General features: G+C 42.7%; 2 protein-coding genes across 3 annotated transcripts; one reads left to right on the forward strand and one right to left on the reverse strand.

Annotated features, from left to right (window-relative positions):
• Nucleotides 1–151: 151 nt before the first annotated feature.
• Nucleotides 152–15433, forward strand: LOC311111871 (cysteine--tRNA ligase, cytoplasmic-like). Of its 2 annotated transcripts, XM_084154779.1 has the most exons (21): nt 158–240; nt 1614–1844; nt 3315–3406; nt 3709–3797; nt 4546–4642; nt 4750–4848; nt 5300–5449; nt 5873–6013; nt 6504–6592; nt 6708–6829; nt 6934–7175; nt 7457–7586; nt 7717–7820; nt 8824–8921; nt 9758–9947; nt 10386–10454; nt 12162–12243; nt 12355–12435; nt 12565–12692; nt 13146–13229; nt 13328–15433. In XM_084154779.1, exons 1-21 carry the CDS (start codon nt 219–221, stop codon nt 13442–13444), a joined length of 2457 nt encoding a protein of 818 aa, XP_084010905.1. In that variant the 5' UTR covers nt 158–218; the 3' UTR covers nt 13445–15433. The 2 variants fall into 2 exon arrangements, with proteins under 2 accessions (XP_084010906.1, XP_084010905.1); XM_084154780.1 differs by lacking the exon at nt 1614–1844 and having other exon boundaries at nt 152–240.
• On the reverse strand, nt 15252–23511 carry LOC311111890 (solute carrier family 22 member 18-like). Its single transcript, XM_084154807.1, has 11 exons — nt 23244–23511; nt 22941–23143; nt 21269–21366; nt 20842–20987; nt 19904–20036; nt 19701–19813; nt 19381–19491; nt 18647–18747; nt 17238–17339; nt 16884–17004; nt 15252–16644 (listed from the first exon to the last, which is right to left on the reverse strand). Exons 2-11 carry the CDS (start codon nt 23079–23081, stop codon nt 16457–16459), a joined length of 1254 nt encoding a protein of 417 aa, XP_084010933.1. The 5' UTR covers nt 23082–23143; nt 23244–23511; the 3' UTR covers nt 15252–16456.
• Between the last annotated feature and the right edge of the window lie 1116 nt (nt 23512–24627).

Below are 24627 nucleotides of genomic sequence, written 5' to 3' on the forward strand. Positions count from 1 at the left end.
ATTTCGAAAATGAGGCGTTTCCCATGAACCGGAACACGCGTCATCACACTCTCTCTCGTCTGATTGGTTGAGCCTTCTGACTTTGTGACTGTGGTAACTAGTGACTAGCATAAAAGAACGGGAGGAAACGCGGATGTCTAGAGCATACAGTCATTGGTCTAAACGAGAGTCTACGTCCGGGCACGTTATTGTTGCATCAGAAATTGTAGACTGGTGATATGTCAAGCTCGGGAGGGTTAGGTAAGTATTGTAATCGATGCATGTTTTTAATATTTCCAGATATCAGCAGCGGCTCTTGAAGGCAAATGCGTTTATTCATAATTTGAGGCGCGTTCTCAGACTTGAAATTATTGCAGGATATTGAATGTTGGCTATGGTAAGGCTAGCTATTTCAATAGTAAATTAAATGAATACACACCTACAGCGTCATTGGGCAAAATGTACGCAGCATCACCTGGAGATGTGTGCAACAAAAGTTCAACATTCACCTTCTGCTACCATTTCTGTCAAGCCATCTACGCATACAATATGATGCATACGTTCGATACATCCAATGTATGCACCACACAGAACGCACTGCAACGCAATGCTGTAAGGCAAACGCAGCGTTCCATTGGAAATTAATGTACTTCTTGTGAAAGCTGTCGGTGTGATCAAGCGTCCTGAATATATTTAAATTAAAGCCCGTTAGTGTCGATTGCAGTGCCATCTAACTAGTAGTACTAGTTATGGTCATACTACCGTATTCCTGGAAAAGGCTGAATCAAGATTTCACAATGAATGTCCAGAACATGAGTAATGACGAGCGCTGGAGAGTGACAGTAGATAAAAGTGTTGTGTGAAAATAGTCCTGACCAGTGTACTGGTGGCTGCGTGATGCTCGGTACACCGGTCACGACTATTTTAACAGAATACTCATAGCTACTGTTTCCATCGCTTGTCATGAGTCGTGTAATGAAAACAATAACTGTTGTATTGTCACATTAATTGTGAATGCGAAAGCTCGATTCGACATTTTCCAGGAATATGGTAGTATAACCATAAATGGTACTAGCTAGCTAGTTGGCTTGTGAAAATATTTGCTACTACTGCTAGCTAGTCTTCTACAAACAGTATCTCAACATTGTTAAAGGGACATTTTAAGATTTCCTCCTGCACTGTTATGATCATAATACAGCTGTCATAACAACCAATGATGGGGTCAAAACCCAAAATGGAAGGTCAATACAGCATTGTTTGAGTATTTGTAAATAAACAATGAATATACTGTATATGATGCACATCTCATTGCATCCTATAACTCCATTTATGAATTTGACAGGTTAGACTCTCATCTGCCAGTTCACCAAACAAAGTGGCAGGGTCAGGTTGTTGAAATGATAGCTTGGGCCTTTAAGTTAAACAATATCAGATGAAATAGCCAAAGCTACTAGCCAGCTATCAGCTTTCAAATGGCATTGATCAGCAAGAGGTTGATTAACAAATACAGCAGCACAAAGTTATTGGGCATCAATTCTTTGCCATGTCTAGACACCGAAACCAATCCCAATTAGTTTGTTTTTCAATGGTGTGTTGTCGGTGTGGGTGAATGTGTGCTGTCTTGTTTTCTACAGCCTTTGATTATGGCTTCTTGCTGCACACAAGTGACGAGGTCACCGCCACCATGGCCCTGAATGAGTACCTGAGCTCCCGCAGCTACCTGGCTGGGTTCAGCCCCTCTCGGGCGGACCAGGAGGCCTTTGAGCTCCTGCACAGGCCCCCGGCCCCGCAGCACGTGCACGCTCTGCGTTGGTACAGGCACATAGCAGCCCTGCAGCGGGACACCCCCAGCCCAGATAGCAGCAGTGAGTAGAGTCCAGGGCCCATGGCCTGGACAGGATAGGGATGCTCCCCTTAGACTAGAGTAGCCCACTGCATAAGGGCAGTCATGGCATCCCCCCCTATACTAGACCAATAGTGCATGGTTACTTTGGATTGTTGGAATGTCGGCTATAGTAAGGTTAGCTTTTTCAATTGCCAATGAAATTAATGCCATTCTTCTAGCTATGATCAGGCGTCCCGGATGTATTTAAATCGGAGATGGGCACCTTTGATGGGGGTGAGGGACACAAAAAAACGGAACTCCTCATGAGGGGCTGGAGTGGCTCATGGGTAAAGGTTGATTTTCGCTTTCACAATGAATGTGACCTTTCACTCCACCTATCTAGTGTAGGTGACAATACAACGTTTGTTCTTTTTTTTTTTTTTTCATGTCCAGAACATGAGTCATGACAAACGCTGGAGACTTTGACAGTAGCTATGAGTATTCTGTGAAAATAGTCCTGACCGTTGTGCTGGTGGCTGCGTGATGCTCGGTACACCGGTCACGACTATTTTCACAGAATCCTCGTAGCTACTGTCTCCAGCGCTTGTCATGACTCATGTTCTAAAAAATAAATATGTTTTATTGTCACACACAATGGATGGTTGCAGTGAAATGTGACATTCATTGTGAACGCGAAAGCTCAATTCAACCTTTTCCAGGAATATGGTAGTACAACAATAAATTATACTAGCTGGTCACTTTAGTTTCAGACTTATGGCGATACCCTTGTGATCTGCTGACAGCCCCTCATTGGCATGATTAGCATTTTGGAATAATTGAAATCTGTAATGTTTTTTTTTTTTTTTTTTTTTTAAGTCCTGTATTCTTTTGTCAACAGTGTTAAAGGCTAGTGGCAGGAGGACCACCGTTTTTGTTGATTAATTTGAGTATTTCCCAGCCCTGATTTTTTTCCCATCACACCTGTGTTCCTTCCTGTGTGGGTTTAGTGTTTGTTTGTGACACGCACCTTGAGGGCTAGCTAGTGTGTTGCTTTCCACCCCTCCCCCCACGCAAACTAGGCCTACTGTTAGCAGGCCTACTGTTAGCAGGCCTACTGTTAGCAGGCCTACTGTTAGCAGGCCTACTGTTAGCAGGCCTGCAGCTTTGATGAAGGCCCACCGACTGCATTGTGTGCTGTGCTCTGGAGACCAGGGCCCAGATTCACAAAACCTTCCTAAGAATACATTTTTTGCGTAAAAAGTGTTTTGTGAATCTGGGCCCATGGGGTGGTTATCATCAGAACAGAGCAGTGACTTGCATACCCTCAGACAGTTGCCCGCTCAAATCACCACTCAAAATGCCTCAAACGTTTTTTAAATGGGGAATCCAGAGATTTGATGGAATTCAATCATTTGCCTGACCTTAAATGTGACACCATTTTAACAGCATACCCTTTTCAGAGAAAAGTTTGACTAATGTTCTTATAAAATGTGTCCTCTGTTTTTTTTAGTAAAGGGAAAGCGGGTCCAGCCCCCCTGGTCTGCCCCAGCCGGGTCCAACGTGCCAAAGCTGAGACTCTACAACAGCCTCACACGCACCAAGGTGACATTTTTACCTTCTTTTGTTTTGCTTGTTTCAGAGCCCTTTTGAATGGCTGAATCCTTATGATCAAATAGGAAAGAAGGACAATGAATGTCAATGACCGCATAAAGGTTTAGATTTTGATCCCATCTCTGTAGCTCAGTTGGTAGAGCATGGCAATTGTGACGCCAGGGTAGTGGGTTCGATTCCCGGGACCACCCATACGTAAAATGTATGCATGCATGACTGTAAGTCGCTTTGGGAAAAAAAGCGTCTGCTAAATGGCATTGACTATTATTAATACCGTAGTGTTATTATTGCAGGAGCTGTTTGTTCCCCAGAATGGAAACAAGGTGCTGTGGTACTGCTGCGGACCCACTGTCTATGATGCCTCTCACATGGGACATGCCAGGTAAAGTTCAGTTCAGGAAGTAACAAGACTAGCAGTTTGACAGCCATACCTCGCCACAGAGCGGTTTAGTCCAATAGGTTTAGTCCAATAGTCACAAATAGAAGAAGAAAACAGAAATATGTCAATGTGCAGGCGAGGTGGCAAACCTGATAAGGGCTTACAACTCACCTAACTGGCATTTCAATTACTTTAAAGGTGCCATATGGAACTTTTTGGTTGACCTGACAAATTCACATAGAAATGTGTGTTATAGATCTGTCATTCTCATTGAAAGCAAGTCTAAGAAGCGGTAGATCTGTTCTATATGTGCTATTTCTATGCTGTCCGTTCTAAAGTTTTGTTTTTGCGTCTTTTACTTTCGGTTTTGTACACCAGCTGAAAATACAACATTTTTGGTTATGGAGAATATATTTCACAGCGGTTTAGATGGTACAATGAGTCTCTACACTATACTTGCTTGTTTTGTCACATAAACTGAAATTAGGCAAACTATTAGAATTTGAGCAACCAGTAAATGGTGGAGTGATTTCTGCATAGTGCATCTTTTAATGAAAATGTGCATAGTGCACATTTTGATAATTACATTTTTATGGAACAGACTGTCATACTTTCCTGACTCATAACTGTTCTTGAAAATAATAGTCTAGAACTAAGACTATTTCCTGCTGTAGAACGTTCAAATCAGTTTACAGATGTGTGTTCAAATCGGTGTGTCCAAATCAAATGATTTGATTCCTTTGTTTTCCAGATCTTACATATCTTTCGATATCCTCCGAAGGATACTGATGAACTATTTCAAATATGACGTGTTCTACTGCATGAACATCACTGACATAGATGACAAGGTAACCAGCAATGAAGCAGTGATTGTACAAAACAACATATTGTGCCCTTCTGTTGTGCAAACTGAATGGTTGGCTGAACGGTTAGTGATAATTTCTCTGTCTGTCAGATCATCAGGCGGGCCAGACAGAACTACCTCCTGGAACAGTACAGGGAGAAGAAGCCAGCGGTTGCCCAGATACTGCAGGATGTCCTTAGTGCCAGAGGGGTAAGACATCAAACTTTTTTATAGTTTCTATAAAGTTAATGACAAATGAATCAGTCATTATTTACAGGTGTGGCTGAGTGATTGGTCAACTGTTGAACAGTGTTTAGCATGTAGCTTAGTGGTTAAGAGCGTTGTGCCAGTAACCGAAAGGTCGCTGGTTCTAATCCCCGAGCCGACTAGGTGAAAAATCTGCCGATATGCCCTTGAGCAAGGCACTTAACCCTAATTGCTCCTGTAAGTCGCTCTGGATAAGAGTGTCTGCTAAATGACTAAAAAAAAAAAAAAAAAAAAAAAAATCCTGGGTATACTTTCAGGTTCTAAAGTTCACCCCTGTGTGGTGGGTGCAAATGAACCAGTCACACATATATAGAGAGAGAGAGGTGAACTTTGGCGCTGGATGCCACATTACCACCTCAAAACATTCCATTCACTCCATATATATCATTTGCAGCCCTTCCAGGCCAAGCTGGCCGAGACCACAGACCCAGACAAGAAACAGATGCTGGAGAGGCTGGACTCTGCCGTCTCTGCTGCCCTGGGACCCCTGCAGGGGGCGGTGGAGAGCAAGGCTGGGGAGGCTGACATACAACGCCTGGCTCAGGTAAGATTTCCTCCCTGCTGTGCAACATGAATCTCTATGGCTCCTGATAAGTCAAATACACTTCCAGAGGTTTGGACTGAGCTAGAAAGTCAAGTCACATTTTATTGTCTCGACACAGTCCAGTGGAGGCTGCTGAGGGGATGGCTCATAATAATGGCCGGAATTACATTTTTTATTTAACCAGGTAAGCCAGTTGAGAACAAGTTCTCATTTACAACTGCAAATGGATGGAGCAAATGGAATGGCATCAAACACCTGGAAACCACGTGTTTGACGTACTTGATACCATTCCACTGATTCCGCTCCAGTCATTACCACGAGCCCCGTCCCCCCCAATTAAATTGCAACCAACCAACCTCCTGTGAGACAATTTACGAAAAAGAAAACAACATAACAGAAGTCAAATGTGTTCTTTTTTTTAAGGTGTTACTGGAGGAGGCCAAAGACCTGCTGTCTGATTGGTTGGATGCTCAGTTTGGCAGTCAAGTGACCGAGAACTCCATCTTCTCTCTTCTTCCAAAGTTCTGGGAAGGGGAGTACCACAAGGACATGGACGCCTTGAATGTAGGTGGAAGCGCACGCAACTCGTATAACGTTCATATTTATAATGAATTGTTAATAGTATTTTACTATGAACTTTTCTAGTGTCGATGCTCCTTATCAGAGGAGTACACATAACTATCATGTCACATGACCTGAATTTTTACCTTTTTATTGAAAGCTTTTTTATCAAACTGTCCCCTTTTCGTTCTGTCAGATGGTCCAGTAACATCCTCTGATAATGATAATAATAATGATGATGATGATGATGATGATGATCCTCTGATAATTGCTTCTCATTTCTGGAAAAGGGTTAAAACACAGGATCAAATATTATTTCACATGATTGTGCAAAAACACGGGGCCCTATGATTTAAACCATGCAGTAATGTAACATTTAATATTTCTAATTGTTAATCATATTTTACTATTAAAATTACTACTTTTCTAGTGCCAATCTGATGATGATTGGTAAATCACTGATTTCCCCACCTGTTCTGTGTGCAACCCCCAGGTCCTTCCCCCAGACGTACTCACCCGGGTCAGCGAGTACTGCCCAGAGATCGTGGACTTTGTGAAGAAGATCCTAGACAATGGCTTCGCGTAAGGGAGAAATTGTCTGCGTTATCAGTCAGGCCTCCCTCCTCCTATATAGTTTTAAAACAAGTCTTTGTTCATCTCTCTCTCACTCTGGTTATTTTTATTTTCCTGACGGCAGGTACGAGTCCAACGGTTCCGTTTATTTTGACACAGCCAAGTTTGACACCAGCCAGAAGCATGCGTACGGCAAGCTGGTACCTGAAGCGGTCGGTGACATGAAAGCTTTGCAGGAGGGAGAGGGTAATAACAAGGATAATATCAATCATTTATAATGCGCTTTAAAAAACAAAAAAACAAAGGGCTACAATGTATGTGAGTCATTGGTTGTCCACTGTGGCCTGCAGGAGACCTGAGTGTCTCGGCAGACCAGCTCAGTGAGAAGAGGTCGCAGAATGACTTCGCCCTGTGGAAGGCCTCTAAGCCGGGGGAGCCGTCCTGGGACTCGCCCTGGGGAAAGGGACGGCCAGGCTGGCATATCGAATGTTCCGCTATGGCTGGTTCCATCTTGGGAGAATCCATGGACATCCACGGGGGAGGGTTTGACCTCCGATTCCCCCATCACGATAATGAGTTGGCTCAGTCCGAGGTAAGAGTTTTTAGTCTCAAGTGATCTGTTTCTATGACATGGACGGTGGTCCGTTTTGTGCACTCCCAAGTGTGCACTTGTTCACTCCCCCTCTAGGATTTGAAAGCATTGGAAGGTGTGAGCATGGGCTATAGTAGCAGCATATTTCTTACTCCAGTTCATTCCTTATAAAGTCCACAAGGGCAAGTGAATGAGTGCACACTTCGGGGAGAAGGGTAGGGAATTGGAACGCAACCGTAGTATTCGAGTGGAATAACAAGCAGGATACTTGGTCCACGCAGGCTTACTTTGAGAACGACCACTGGGTTCGCTACTTCCTGCACACTGGTCACCTGACCATCGCAGGTTGCAAGATGTCCAAATCTCTCAAGAACTTCATCACCATCAAGGATGCCCTGGCGAAGAACACAGGTGAAGAGACTTCTCAGTAGCCACAAAAACAATGGCTTTATGTTATGTCAATGTGGGTGTCAGGAGTATTTGTGTGTGTGCGTGGCGTCTGCGTGCAAGGTAACAGCTGTTCTCTGTGTGTTCCCCTCAGCTCGGCAGCTCCGTCTAGCCTTCCTGATGCATTCCTGGAAGGACACCCTGGATTACTCCCCCAACACCATGGAGTCAGCTGTCCACTATGAGAAATTCCTGAATGTAAGTGATCTAGCCCAGGGGTGCACCTCTATAGTTTTAAAGGGGTGTAGTTTGACATGTTGGCAGCGAAGCCCTTTTATGTCACTGTGTGCAGTTTGAAGGTAGTTTCCTGGAGCCCAGGGCCTGCGTTATGGCCGGGTCTTAGAGGGGCCTGGCCCGCCCTACCGTACCTCCTTGCCCGTCTAAAATCAAATATTTCAATATTGATTATTTATTTGACCGAGATGGACGCTGACAAGTATCCGAGCGAGTGAAACAGCGCCCCTCTGTCTCAGTATGTGTAGCCCATGTATCTGATGCTATCTGGCCAAAAAGAGTATAACATGTCATCATTGTTTGGGCCAGACCCCATCAGATACATGGGCTACATATAGTAAGACAGAGGTGCTGCTTCGCTCGCTCGGATGCTTTCTCCGGTCAGATGGTTTCAGACACTTGTGAATTGAAGGAAAGTTGGCCGGTGCACTGTTCGGATGCTGTAATTATTTGGGACGAACGTACGAAGGTAACTTACTTTTTCAAGTGATTTGTTTGACAATTGGATGAAAACATCATGACTGATTTTGTGTTCATGCCACATTAAAAGGTAATACATGTTTACAGTTAAATGACATGTCTTTACTATAAAACCCGTAAAAAAAAATAATAAATGACATGCCATACTCTTTTTGGCCAGATAGCGTCAGATACATGGGCTACACATACTGAGACAGAGGGGCGCTGTTTCGTTCGCTCGGATACTTCTTGGCGTGCATCTCGGTCAAATAAATTGTGGAAGTCCAAATGCCTGTCCAACTGATTCATTCTGGCGCCGGCCCTGACTGAGCCATTGCCAACTAGCGTTAGCGCAATGACTGGAAGTCTACAGGAACAGCTAGCATGTTCGTGTAGGAGTGTTTTATTGTCATTGAATAGTTTTGTTTTCTTCTTCTATCCGGCTCGAAGGACTCAGTGCACCTGTTCGAGTCCGCTGACCACGAGGTTCTTCTTCCTCTCCTCACAGGAGTTTTTCCTCAACGTCAAAGACATTCTCAGAGCTCCCTGTGACATCACCGGACAGTTTGAGAAGTGGGAGGCAGCCGAGATGGAGCTCAACGAGAGGTGAGGGGAGAAACATTACAAGCCTGGTGTTAACGATCAGGTTTGGTAATGATGCCTTTCGTTATGTGGTCGTTAAAGTCACTTGGCGCCTGGCCTGGAGTTACCTTTTTTGAAACCTCTAACGAGGCATGGCACACTAAAATCTATACATCTGAAGGCTTCAATAAGGTTTCAGTGGTTCAAGCTTCATAACAGAATTTTGGTAAAGAGTGCTGATGTAACCTTAGTAGTCGTTTGTCATGTCATGTTTTATGACAACCCTGTGTTGCAGGTGTGAGGGAGTACTCAAATAAAGTACCACTTCATCATGTGCTCTGAATGACTGACCCTGTCTGTGTAGTTTCTATGAGTAAACCCCGCCCACTCCTCCATTGACCCTGTCTGTGTAGTTTCTATGAGTAAACCCCGCCCACTCCTCCATTGACCCTGTCTGTGTAGTTTCTATGAGTAAACCCCGCCCACTCCTCCATTGACCCTGTCTGTGTAGTTTCAATGAGAGTAAACCCCGCCCACTCCTCAATTGACCCTGTCTGTGTAGTTTCTATGAGTAAACCCCGCCCACTCCTCAATTGTCCCTGTCTGTGTAGTTTCTATGAGAGTAAACCCCGCCCACTTCTCCATTGACCCTGTCTGTGTAGTTTCAATGAGAGTAAACCCCGCCCACTCCTCAATTGACCCTGTCTGTGTAGTTTCTATGAGTAAACCCCGCCCACTCCTCCATTGACCCTGTCTGTGTAGTTTCTATGAGGGTAAACCCCGCCCACTCCTCCATTGTCCCTGTCTGTGTAGTTTCTATGAGTAAACCCCGCCCACTCCTCCATTGTCCCTGTCTGTAGTTTCTATGAGAGGAAGGCAGCAGTCCATGAGGCGCTGTGTGACAACGTGGACACGCGCAGCACCATGGAGGAGATGAGGGTGCTGGTGACCCAGAGCAACACCTACATAGCCAGCAGGAAGAGCTCCAAGCTGCAGCCCAACCGCATGCTGATGAAGAGCATCGCTCTCTACCTGACTGACATGCTCAAGGTGAGGGAGAGCTTGTGCAGCATACCAGGGGGTGTATTCATTAATTGCACACTGTTGCAAAATGTTTGCGATGGAAAACGTTTTGCAACCAAAAATGAGTTTCTATTGGACAAATTCAGTCCCCTCCCTCTTTCATTACGTTTGGTTCCTAGTAAATACATCCCAGTATTACTCACAAGACTAGAGCTGAAGTCTGCTGTGCAAGATAAACCCATTTGAATGAGCCATCTCATGACAAAACAACGGTGCCATCACATAAATCTTGTGAATACATTCAGTATTAAAAATGACAAGCGATGTAGAAAGTGAAAACGGGTCACGTGATATTTACACCACTGTAGCTTAGAGGTAAGATAGAAATCTGTTCAGTCCTTTTACTGATCAGGAGACCACATCCTTTTGTTCTGATCAATTTCTCTAACCCTGTCTGTGTTGTAGACCTTTGGGGCCATTGAAGGGTCAGAGCCTATTGGATTCCCAGTGGGAGGAGATGGTCAGCATGTGGATGTAAGTATTGAGCTGGAGATAACAGGTTGCTTCTTGGCAGTCGAGGTGCTTTCAACATGATATACTGTTGGGATTGGCCACTTTTCAACATGATATACTGTTGGTAATTAGCCACCTTTCAACATGAGATACTGTTGGGATTAGCCACCTTTCAACATGATATACTGTTGGGATTAGCCACCTTTCAACATGATATACTGTTGGGATTAGCCACCTTTCAACATGATATACTGTTGGGATTAGCCACCTTTCAACATGAGATACTGTTGGGATTAGCCACCTTTCAACATGATATACTGTTGGGATTAGCCACCTTTCAACATGATATACTGTTGGGATTAGCCACCTTTCAACATGATATACTGTTGGGATTAGCCACCTTTCAACATGATATACTGTTGGGATTAGCCACCTTTCAACATGATATACTGTTGGGATTAGCCACCTTTCAACATGATATACTGTTGGGATTAGCCACCTTTCAACATGATATACTGTTGGTAATTAGCCACCTTTCAACATGATATACTGTTGGGATTTGCCACCTTTCAACATGATACACTGTTGGGATTTGCCACCTTTCAACATGATACACTGTTGGGGATTAGCCACCTTTCAACATGCTACGCTGTTGGGGATTAGCCACCTTTCAACATGATATACTGTTGGTGATTAGCCACCTTTCAACATGATACACTGTTGGGATTAGCCACCTTTCAACATGATACACTGTTGGGATTTGCCACCTTTCAACATGATACACTGTTGGGATTTGCCACCTTTCAACATGATACACTGTTTGGGATTAGCCACCTTTCAACATGATACACTGTTTGGGATTAGCCACCTTTCAACATGATACACTGTTGGGGATTAGCCACCTTTCAACATGCTACACTGTGGGGATTAGCCACCTTTCAACATGCTACACTGTTGGGATTAGCCACCTTTCAACATGCTACACTGTTGGGATTAGCCACCTTTCAACATGCTACACTGTTGGGATTAGCCACCTTTCAACATGCTACACTGTTGGGATTAGCCACCTTTCAACATGCTACACTGTTGGGATTAGCCACCTTTCAACATGCTACACTGTTGGGATTAGCCACCTTTCAACATGCTACACTGTTTGGGATTAGCCACCTTTCAACATGCTACACTGTTGGGGATTAGCCACCTTTCAACATGCTACACTGTGGGGATTAGCCACCTTTCAACATGCTACACTGTTGGGATTAGCCACCTTTCAACATGCTACACTGTTGGGATTAGCCACCTTTCAACATGCTACACTGTTTGGGATTAGCCACCTTTCAACATGCTACACTGTTTGGGATTAGCCACCTTTCAACATGCTACACTGTTTGGGATTAGCCACCTTTCAACATGCTACACTGTTGGGGATTAGCCACCTTTCAACATGCTACACTGTTGGGATTAGCCACCTTTCAACATGCTATACTGTTGGGATTAGCCACCAGCATCTCTCCTCAGAGTTTGTAGTGGTCCTCTGTAGCTCAGTATGGCGCTTGCAACGCCAGGATAGTGTGTTTGATTCCCGGGATCACCCATATGTATGCATGCATGACTAAATCACTTTGGATTTTAAAATAAATCCTATTGTTGTTGTTATTATATCCGTGTTCTCGTAGACGTTGCGATTCTGTGTAAGTTTCCACTCAAGCTAACTGAGGCTGCTTGCAGATGGAGAACACGGTGATGCCCTATCTGAAGGTGCTGTCAGACTTCAGAGAATCCGTTCGCAAAATCGCAAGAGAACAGAACGGTAAATACTTCCTCCCAAGTTATTCAAAGAAAAATGACATTTAACACGGTTGCCTGCTGCTGGAGATGTGAGGATTGTAGCCGTGGTGACCGACTCTGTCTGTGTTCTCAGTGACAGAGGTGCTACAGCTGTGTGACGGGGTCCGTGATGACACCTTACCTGAGCTGGGGGTGCGTCTAGAAGATCATGAAGGTAAAGCCACTGACCACTATGTACACACACACACACACACACACACACACACACACACACTGCTTTTTATAGATCAACAAAAACTAGTAGCAGCCAGAGTCGTGACTGTGTTTATCTTGTCGTTGTTAGGCCTTCCCACGGTGGTGAAGCTGGTGGATAAAGAAACGCTCCTGAGGGAGAAGAATGAGAAAAAGAAGATGGAGGACGAGAAGAAGATCAAAAAAGAGGAGGCTGCCAAGAAGAAGCAGGAGCAGGAGGTTAGTAGGACCGTAGAGCAACAAGTCCTCCATGGCCATGTCCGTGCTAAAACGGGTTATATACATCTAGACTCCTTACTTTTATTTCGTATTATTTTATATTGTATTTTTTTTGTGATTTTATTTTTTTGAATTCTTTCTTAAAACTGCATTGTTGGTTAAGGGCTTGTAAGTAAGCATTTCACTGTAAGGTCTACACCTGTTTTATTCGGCGCATGTGGCAAATAACATTTAAATTTGATTTTATATATATATGGTAGGACCACTGTCTTCCGAGTCCGCCACTAACTGATCTGAGAGCAGTAATAATGTTATCAGCCTCGTGTCTAGATGTAGGTATATTGATGTGTCCCCTCTGCTAACTGATCTGAGAGCAGTAATACTGATGTTACCAGCCTCATGTCTAGATGTAGGTATATTGATGTGTCTCTGTTCATGGTTGTTTCATCACAGTTGGCCAAACTGGCAAAGATGAAAATCTCCCCATGTGATATGTTCCGCTCTGAAACAGACAAGTATTCCTGCTTTGATGAAACGGTAAATATAAACCAGTTGTAACCTCCTTGATATCTTCAGGCTACAAGGCTTTATTGAATATCAAGTGTTTTAACAGCCGTGTTCTTCTCCTCCAACAGGGTTTCCCTACGCTTGATGTGGAGGGGAAGGACATCAGTAAGGGACAGGCCAAGAAGCTGCGGAAACTCTACGAGGCCCAGGAGAAACTGCACCAAGCGTATCAGAATGGCTGCTGAGAGTCCTGGGGTCACGTTCAGTTGCCAAACGTTCTCGAACGCTGCAGATAGTGATGCCGCTATTGGCTCCAACGTGATTCCTTAATCTACACGTCAGAGAAGCATGTTGGTTCTACATAGCATATTTCTGTCTGAACGTTCCAAAACGTTGCATCCTGCTGAACGCGCCCCTGGAGGACGCCGCTCCGCCCCTCCGCCCATAGCGACGGTTCTGTCCTCATATGTCGTTATTCAGTTCCTCCAATAATTTATTTGCTTGCTAAATCAACAATTTCCTGCAGATTATGTGAAGGCTTGCAAATTTGACCAATCACTGCATTATTTTCGCATAAAGCAGTCAAATCATCGGAATATTATCGCATAACATTTTCCCATCACCACAGTACAAAAAGTGCTCGCAATTTCAACCAATCATCTCACATCACCACATAATAGGGTTCAATCAAGCCACACGTCAAAAAAAACTTTTTCCTTCATCAGCGCATTTTGTGACAAAATTGGACTAAATCATTGTATATTGCCATGCAAAATGCCAGACTTGCAGCAGCAAAATCAAGCATTTTTTTTCTCTCCAGGAAATACCACAAAAAAAAAATCACTGCGAATTCCTGGAGGGACTGAGTATTGGTGACACTGAGGCCAGAGAGACACTGGGTGTGTTTCAATTGTCTTAAGAATGGTCTCCTCGCCTTTATCAGGTGAAAGGTGAGGAGATGAAACCGCATTAGACTATTGAGGTGCATCCACTCTCCCAGTGTTGTAAGACCTTGGCACTAAACCTGGGTTCCTTTGCACTGCACTCCATGGGGACACTTAAAGGGTTGGTTCAATCAAAATCAGTAATTGATTCATTTCTTATTTTGTGATTGACCGCAACTACGGTTCGGATTCAGTTACTGTCCTACAGCTACCACTGGCTAAGATTGGTATTAATAACCTCAGATTCACCTGTTTAAGCTTTTAACTAAATTGCGTGCCAAAATGAACTTTGCGTAAAACCACGTCTGGGGGTCATCGATAGCGATGCTAATGTTAGTCTGTGGTTGCTTTAGCAAAGTAATAATAACCTACTATACGTAGTTGTGGTCACTCCCTGGCCCGAAGACAACCTGCAAGCTGAAAACGTTATGACCTTTGGGTGAACTATCCCTGTAGGCAACAGTTTGTCTATTCAAAGGGGAAATGAGACATCTGAAACCCTGTTGGCTTTGGCTTCCATGTGCTGTAGATTGACTCTAGTCACACAATGCTAGTTTTGGCTCTCTACTGCAAAGTGCTATTCACAGTGCTGTTATTGGTTGGCAGCGTGTCATACAGCCGTCCATTGAGGTTTCATTTCCCTCTTCCCCATCGTGACTGCATATCATTCCTTTTGTATTCTGATATTATGACTGGGGACAGTGAAGTTGATAGATGAAGTTGAATTAATGCACAATTGCAATGCAGAGATGATTACAGAAAAATATGTTACAGAGGCCTTCTTGGGTTTTTTGGTCTTTTTATGTGACAAAATAACATGCTTTGAGCAGGTGTTAGGCTTGTTACAACAATCGATAGCAGAGGGATGAGACATCTTGATAGGAATATGGAATGTGAGACTTTGAAGAAAATAAAAAAAGTAAATAAAAAAAAGATTTTAAACCAAAAATGTATTTTGTATCTTCAGTTTTTGAAATGGTTGAACAAATATTAAATTGAGATTCCATAGCGCTAACAACTACAGCAGTGACCATGTACTAGTTACCAAAAGATGGGTTTATTGCCCACACACACACCTTCTGTTCAACAGAAACACAAAAATCACATCTGCAGAATCAACAAAGGATTTAATATTTAAGTGGCATCTCCAGTAAACAAATGTTACTGTTTAGTGAACTGCAAATCACAAGTACAGTATTCAAATATACAATATACTGTATATTTCACATTTTAAAGACAATATAAGCTGACGGCAGTATACACTGAACAAAAATAAACGCAACATGTCAAGTGTTGGTCCCATGTTTCATGAGCTGAAATAAAAGATCACAGAAATGTTCCATACACACAAAAAGCTTATTTCTCACAAATTAGTTTACATCCCTGTTTGTGAGCATTTCTCCTTTGCCAAGATAATCCATCCACCTGACAGGTGTGGCATATCAAGAAGCTGATTAAACAGCATGATCATTACACAGGTGCACCTTGTGCTGGGGACAAAAAGCCACTCTAAAATGTGCAGTTTTGTCACACAACACAATGCCACAGATGTCTCAGGTTTTGAGGGAGCGCGCAATTGGCAAGCTGACTGCATGAATGTCCACCAGAGCTGTTGCCAGATAATTGCATGTTAATTTCATTTTATCGATGGCAATTTAAATGCACAAATATACCATGATGAGATCCTGAGGCCCATTGTCATGCCATTCATCCGCTGCCATCACCTCATGTTTCAGCATGATAATGCACGGCCACATGTCACAAGGATCTCTACACAATTCCTGGAAGCTGAAAATGGCCCAGTTCTTCTATGGCCTGCATACTCACCAGACATGTCACCCATTGAGCATGTTTGGGATGCTCTGGATCGACGTGTACGACAACGTGTTCCAGTTCTCGCCAATATCCAGCAACTTCACTCAGCCATTGAAGAGGAGTGGGACAACATTCCACAGGCCACAATCAACAGCCTGATCAACTCTATGAGAAGGAGATGTGTCACGCTGCATGAGGCAAATGGTGGTCACACCAGATACTGACTGGTTTTCTGATCCACGCCCCTACTTTTTTTTTAAAGGTATATGTGACCAACAGATGCATATCTGTATTCCCAGCCATGTGAAATCCATAGATTAGGGCCTAATTTATTTATTTCAATTGACTGATTTCCTTATATGAACTGTAACTCAGTAAAATCTTTGAAAATGTTGCATTTATATTTTTGTTCAGTATACAAATATAATTGAAATCTGATAACACAAAATTATATTTAGGTCACTTTAAAATGACCTCTGTATTTAAGTCCGTGGAATGTCATTCTTTGTGCTCATCTTTGCTGCTGTCCATGTTCCTAAGCATAAACACAAACACTACCATGTTCACAACAAACTGGATGAAGCCAAAAGAGGCCACTCCGTAGTTCTGGTACAAGAAGCCTCCAATCGTGGGCCCGATGGTGCGAAGCAGAGACTGCACAGAGGCACACAGCCCCAGCATCGTGCCTGCAGAAGAGTGAAGAGAACCAATCAGAAAAATGTCTAGAGCAAACAGACAGAAGTTGCACTTAAATGCTAAACTGTTTATTTTAGAATGTTATGACCACACCAGTGTGACTCTCCCTCGGAAGGCGGCAAAGTAAAAAAAAATAAAAAAAAGTTAGGTTAGGCAATGATTTACTGTTTAACTGATGTCCCGCTTCACATTTCTCAAAATACGTGTTCGAAGCGCTTAATTGTCTCACCGGTGTCTGAGGAAGGCACAGTCTTTGTCAGCATGCTGTCAGTGATGACGTTGAACACGCTGAGAGCGAACATCATGGGGAGGACGATGATGCAGAACTGGAACACGTTAGCCATGAAGGCCTGCCAAGGAGAGAACAAACCGTTAACCTTAAGAGCAAGATCAAAGGTTTTACAACAGGGTCATATTCATTAGGCACCAAACGGAAGGTAAAACGACTGAAACGGAGGAACTATGTGAACCTGTCCAAGTGCTGTTATTTTTTTCTTTTTTTTCTTTAGTTTTGCTGCGGTGCGCCCTAATGAATTTATATACAACCCTGCATTTATCACAAGATTAAATGAATCCTCTGTACCTGAGCCAAGCCCACCAGACTTGACATGCCGATGGAGAGGAGAAGCAGTGAGTTCTCAGAGTACCTTGCTGTCAGCCGGCCAATCACTCCTCCTTGGATGACCTGGAAAAATGAGACCAAAGAAGGTAATTTCTCACCAGAGTTGCTCTATAAAATTCTGTTCCCACAAGGGAAGGGATTGGATATCCTGGAGATTTCAGGAGAATTTAGCCAATCTAAACTTTTAATTACTGTAAATACATCCTGTTGTCCTAACCAGGAATATAGTGGTCAAATAATGTGGTGAACACTGATCGCCAGTCAAGCTGACGCACAAACAACTTCATCGCTCATTTATCATCATCGGGGCAAAATACTACAAAATAAAAAGGGTCTAGAGGCACTGGATAAGAGTGTCTGCTAAATGACTAAATATAATGGAAGTGTCTCTGGATAAGAGCGTCTGCTAAATGACTAAATATAATGGAAGTGTCTCTGGATAAGAGTGTCTGCTAAATGACTAAATATAATGGAAGTGTCTCTGGATAAGAGTGTCTGCTAAATGACTAAATATAATGGAAGTGTCTCTGGATAAGAGTGTCTGCTAAATGACTAAATATAATGGAAGTGTCTCTGGATAAGAGTGTCTGCTAAATGACTAAATATAATGGAAGTGTCTCTGGATAAGAGCGGCTGCTAAATGACTAAATATAATGGAAGTGTCTCTGGATAAGAGTGTCTGCTAAATGACTAAATATAATGGAAGTGTCTCTGGATAAGAGCGTCTGCTAAATGACTAAATATAATGGAAGTGTCTCTGGATAAGAGTGTCTGCTAAATGACTAAATATAATGGAAGTGTCTCTGGATAAGAGTGTCTGCTAAATGACTAAATATAATGGAAGTGTCTCTGAATAAGAGTGTCTGCTAAATGATTTAATATAATGGAAGTGTCTCTGAATAAGAGTGTCTGCTAAATGACTAAATATAATGGAAGTGTCTCTGAATAAGAGTGTCTGCTAAATGACTAAATATAATGGAAGTGTCTCTGGATAAGAGTGTCTGCTAAATGACTAAATATAATGGAAGTGTCTCTGAATAAGAGTGTCTGCTAAATGATTTAATATAATGGAAGTGTCTCTGAATAAGAGTGTCTGCTAAATGACTAAATATAATGGAAGTGTATCTGGATAAGAGTGTCTGCTAAATGATTTAATATAATGGAAGTGTCTCTGAATAAGAGTGTCTGCTAAATGACTAAATATAATGGAAGTGTCTCTGGATAAGAGCGGCTGCTAAATGACTAAATATAATGGAAGTGTCTCTGGATTAGAGCGGCTGCTAAATGACTAAATATAATGGAAGTGTCTCTGGATTAGAGCGGCTGCTAAATGATTTAATGGAAGTGTCGTGAGCATCCCTGCTCCATACCATTGACACGATCCCAAAGTAGGCCATCAGGTATCCATTCTGCTGTGGCTCCAGCTGGAAGAAGTTCATGGCGATAACAGAGAACATGACCTGAAAGATACCTGAGACAGAATCCCTAGAGGTTGTTAAAAAGGACTCGATGCAAACACAGACACACTAAAATGACAATAACGTGTTAAACGCTGAACATTGGTTTATTAAGATTGTTAAACGCTGAACACTGGTTTATTAAGATTGTTAAACGCTGAACATTGGTTTATTAAGATTGTTAAACGCTGAACATTGTTAAACGCTGAACATTGGTTTATTAAGATTGTTAAACGCCTGAACATTGGTTTATTAAGATTGTTAAACGCTGAACATTGGTTTATTGAGATTGTTAAACGCTGAACATTGGTTTATTAAGATTGTTAAACGCTGAACATTGGTTTATTAAGATTGTTAAACGCTGAACATTGGTTTATTAAGATTGTTAAACGCTGAACATTGGTTTATTAAGATTGTTAAACGCTGAACATTGGTTTATTAAGATTGTTAAACGCTGAACATTGGTTTGCGTAACGCGTGCAGAAATGCTATTCTCCAAATAAAATAGGTACGTGAACTGTGTTAAGTGCTTTTTCCCTTCACTACATCACCGGTTCCAGTTCTACACTGACACGTTCATGCTAAGCGATTAGTTCTCCCTCAGATGAGTCTAAACTAAGAAATCCAAATAGTGGAGGACATCCCACCTGATGGCAAACCGGACATGATCTTGACCAGGAAGGTTTTGGCCACGCCAGGGAACTTCATCAGTCTGGTGATCTCCCCCAGGTCAAAGACTGACTTGGCATTGCTCTTCTCTGCAAAAACCAGGACAACACGTCACACGCAACTCACATATGAAGTCGCATGTCAAATACCACACATCATGATGTCCCCCACATCACACAGGCCATAATACGTGTCAGATAAAGCAGAAATGTTATTTTGTGCACCGCGCACACACACACACACACACACACCCTTTAGAGACTGAATAGTGTGTTGTGAGTTAGGTGTAGAGTCTTACTGTCTGTGCTGTCCTGTGGAGCTTGTATTTTAGTGTGTTTGGGGATAAACTTGAAAACCAACAGTAAGCTGGTGAAGCTCCCACCAGCAGCTACACAAGCCGCAAATGTCTCCCTGGGAAAGGCAGATCAGGGATATCACATTGCTAAATTCGAGCTCTCGGATTGGGCTAGAATCGGTGAGCATTGAGGTTCCTTCACTCACCCATAGCGTGTGCTGAGTGTACCGCCCAAGGTGGAGCCGGCAACCATGCCAATGCCAAAACATAGGCCCAACTTGCCAAGGGCATCTGCCCGCTTGTCAGGTTCTGTCAGGTCAGCCACTACCATCTGGGCTCCTGGTGAAAGGAGGAGAGAACCACAACAAGTGAGACTTATACATACATCTATACACGCTTTAGTTACGCTGGAGCATATGGGGAACAGAGAGACACATATGGATCTGTTAGAGGGCTGTCTAGTACAGGAGGTCCTATAGGATCTGTTAGAGGGCTGTCTAGTACAGGAGGTCCTATAGGATCTGTTAGAAGGCTGTCTAGTACAGTAGATCCTATAGGATCTGTTAGAGGGCTGTCTAGTACAGGAGGTCCTATAGGATCTGTTAGAGGGCTGTCTAGTACAGTAGATCCTATAGGATCTGTTAGAGGGCTGTCTAGTACAGTAGATCCTATAGGATCTGTTAGAAGGCTGTCTAGTACAGTAGATCCTATAGGATCTGTTAGAGGGCTGTCTAGTACAGGAGGTCCTATAGGATCTGTTAGAGGGCTGTCTAGTACAGTAGATCCTATAGGATCTGTTAGAGGGCTGTCTAGTACAGTAGATCCTATAGGATCTGTTAGAGGGCTGTCTAGTACAGTAGATCCTATAGGATCTGTTAGAGGGCTGTCTAGTACAGTAGATCCTATAGGATCTGTTAAGAGGGCTGTCTAGTACAGTAGATCCTAGGCACGGTACGTACACTGGGGACTTATCTGGGAGTTTGAGTATGAAGGGAACAACAGGTAGTATCTGTGTCTCTAACCAGGATTGTGTAATTTCTTCTGATCTTGTCTTGCAGGGCTCCTTTGAAAAAGAGACATTGGTCTCAATGGGACTCCCTGCTAAAATAAAGGTTAAATAAATAACAGGCAGTGTAGCACTTACCAGGCAAGCCATGCATCAAGACAGCGGGGAGTTTGTGGACGAAGAGCATGAGAGGACTGTCGGCTATCGCTAGTAACCCATAGTAGACCACAGAGGCAGCACAGGATAGACACAATGCTGCCCTGGCCCCAAAAAGGTCTGCAAACCTACCGACAACAGAAACATAACACTGATCTATATCGACATCTGCCAACCAACACATAACAGCTGCGATCTTGTGTCTGGACTCAGGTCTGATAACCTCTCTCTGTATGGTTCGTTGCCCTAAGTCATTGAACCATAACTCAATTAGATTTAAGTGACGGCACTTTAAAGCTCAATTTGCCAGCAGCAAATCAAATGCATCGTTGACTAGGGTAGGAGATTGAAGCTGCAGACTGTGGTTATGTAACCGATTATGTATTTAATTCAACAGAGTTTTGCTCACCTTCCAAATATCGGGCCTCCCAACAATTGGACAACACCAACCATGGTTTGCAAATAGCCAATCCATAGGGTGTCAAATCCCAGCTTCTTTGCCAAATACTGAATGGAGAGAGGTCACTAACTTAAATTCATATACATTTGTGTTATTATGATAATTAATTAAATAATATTAGATTGTCATAGGTACAGTGCATTCAGAAAGTATTCAGACCCCTTGACTTTTTCCACATTTTGTTACGTTACAGACTTATTCTAAAATTGATGTTATTTTTTTTCATCAAGGATCTCTGTACTTTGCTCCGTTCATCTTTCCCTCGATCCTGACTAGTCTATCAATCCCTGCCGCTGAAAAACATCCCCACAGCATGATGCTGCCACCACCATGCTTCACCGTAGGGATGGTACCAGGTTTCTTCCAGACGTGACGCTTGGCATTCAGGCCAAAAAGTTCAATCTTGGTTTCATCAGACCAAAGAATCTTGTTTATCATGGTCTGGGAGTCCTTTAGGTGCCTTTTGGCAAACTCCAAGCGGGCTGTCATGTGCCTTTTACTGAGGAGTGGCTTCCGTCTGGCCAATCTACCATAAAGGCCTGATTGGTAGAGTTCTGCAGAGATGGTTGTCCTTCTGGAAGGTTCTCCCATCTCCACAAACTCTGGAGCTCTGTCAGAGTGACCATTGGGTTCTTGGTCACCTCCCTGACCAAGGCCCTTCTCCCCCCGATTGCTCAGTTTGGCTGGGCGGCCAGCTCTAGGAAGAGTCTTGGTGGTTTCAAAATTCTTCCATTTAAGAATGATGGAGGCCACTGTGTTTTTGGGGACCTTCAATGCTGCAGAAATGTTTTGTTTCCCTTCCCCAGATCTGTGCCTCGACACAATCCTGTCTCGGTGCTCTACAGACAATTCCTTCGACCTCATGGCTTGGTTTTTGCTCTGACATACACTTTCAACTGTGGGACCTTATATTGACAGGTGTGTGCCTTTCCAAATCATGTCCAAACAATTGAATTTACCACAGGTGGACTCCAATGAAGTTGTAGACTTCAACAGCTCAAGGATGATCAATGGAAACAGGATGCACCTGAGCTCAATTTCGAGTCTCATAGCAAAGGGTCTGAATACTTATGTAAATACGGTATTAGAGTTTTTAATACATTTGCAAAAATGTCTAAAAACCTGTTTTCACTTTGTCATTATGGGGTATTGTGTGTAGATTGATGAGAAGAAAAAAATATTGAATCCATTTTAGAATCAGGCTGTAACGTAACAAAATGTGGAAAAAGTGAAGGGGTCTGAATACTTTCCGAATGCACTGTGTGTATACTGTTTTCAAAGTGCATTGTCACAACAATCTATCAAAAACGATGGTGCCCTTAAGAAGGCCCAGGTAAGGCCAACATTTTTCTCAATACTTTTAGATGTTGGCCTCTGTCAAATATGTCAACAATCCCAAGGCCATTTATAATTGTTCCACCTATTAGCAAATATCTATAATATATTTGAATAACAGAAAATTAATGAATAGCACACAGCCTACTTTTTTGTAGCCATTCTGATATCGAAAGTATTAAAATAAACTGCATCGTTTTCTTTCTAGGCTAATCATATAACAAAAAACACCACTTTTGTAAAGTGGGTACTAGAATAGAATAGACATTGAAACACAAATACTTACAGGAGTAATGGAAAACTGTAAAAACATCCATGTAATATCCAGGGCAGCTATGAGGTAAGTAACGTAAATTACTCTCTGCATCTTTGCGCCTTTAGGTAAATCTGTAACCGCGGCGGTTGAGTCGGATTTAACTCCTGACATTCTTAGTGTAGCCTAAACCCAATTCGCTCCACCTTCTTGCATATAATAGACTCCTGGAAAACCTGGAACAAGGAGACATACATGATGAAATAACAAACAACGGCATAAGACAATATAGTGCCGACACTGTCGCTGTCAAGTATTGAGATTAAATGCATTTACCTTTGTTTATCTGAAGACGAAATTCTTATAAATGCATAATGCATCCGTCAAAAGTGTTCCTGCCGTTACTACCGATGCAGATGTTGATTTCACACTATGAGCGCACCACCGCAATAGAAAAATGACGCTCAAACTCCAGCGTTCATTCAACAATGCAATTCCTAAGCATTAACTTTAGGAAAGATTTCTCACGCATAATATTTCCCTATGTTCTTGTACTTTGATCTTCACAGGATGTAATATGTTTGCTGGCAGCACAAAAACTGAACTTCCTGTTTTCAGGCTTCAAAATAAAAGCTCTCATGATCTCCTGCTGTTGTGCACTTGAGCAAGGCACTTAACCCCTTAAATGCTCCAGGGGCGTTAACCCTGTGCTATTCCTACAACCTCCACGTCTGTGTGTGTGTGTGTGTGTGTGTGTGTGTGTGTGCGTGTCAAGGGGTTGGGATAAAGGACAAATACCATAGATAATAGACCTTCTTATTCATGATGCACTCATCGAAGTTTAATTAATTGGCATATTTTTCAAATATATTACATTCTTAATTTTAAAAAATAACCAGTTGTTTCAGTTGGGGACCTTGCTCTGTACTTTTCCTTAATTTGTTTATTTTCCTCTAGTTTCAGTAGTGGACTTTCATTCTGACTTCTCAAACAGAAGTTAATTGCTGAAACCCAGCTAACCCTTCACATGAGAGTCCTCCCACTTTACACAACCACAAGTGGCGTGACTACTAGATTTCAATGTCCTACTAGGTAGTCATTGTATGGGTAGGCTTACATGTGACAAGTGTTCAGTTGGTTAAAGTTCATAATTGTTGAGGATGACTATTGTAGGCTAAGATAACAATATTGCTTCTTTCCCAAACATAGTTACTCTGACAATCTAACAAATACCGCTCAGGATATACAACCTCAGTCAGTAAAGATTTTCTACATGTATTCGGTCACAATAAAACATGCTGTGCTGTAAAAGGGAACATTGACTGACTTCTGTGAATGATTACAGTGAATTGTTAGCGGGGGTCCTGGGCCGGGTGTGAAGGCCTGCTGGGCTCTCTGGGTCACAGTGACCTACACAGGATGTGTGAGGGGACGAGCTAGACCAGGTATACTTTGATGGGGGCCACAACAAATCTGAACTCATCATGAGGGGCGCAGTGGCTCGCCGGTCTACGTACCCAAATCCATAGCCACAACATGCAGTCAGAGCCTTTTGGGGGCCTCACAAAATACCAACCATTTTAAATTGGTTGATATGTTGATACAGCAAAACATGACATTTTATCATAATGAAGACACAAGGCTGATATATATATATACATTTTACATTTACATTTTAGTCATTTAGCAGACGCTCTTATCCAGAGCGACTTACAGTTAG

This window comes from Coregonus lavaretus (assembly GCF_964263955.1).
Source record: "Coregonus lavaretus genome assembly, chromosome: 37".
Lineage (NCBI taxonomy): Eukaryota > Metazoa > Chordata > Actinopteri > Salmoniformes > Salmonidae > Coregonus > Coregonus lavaretus.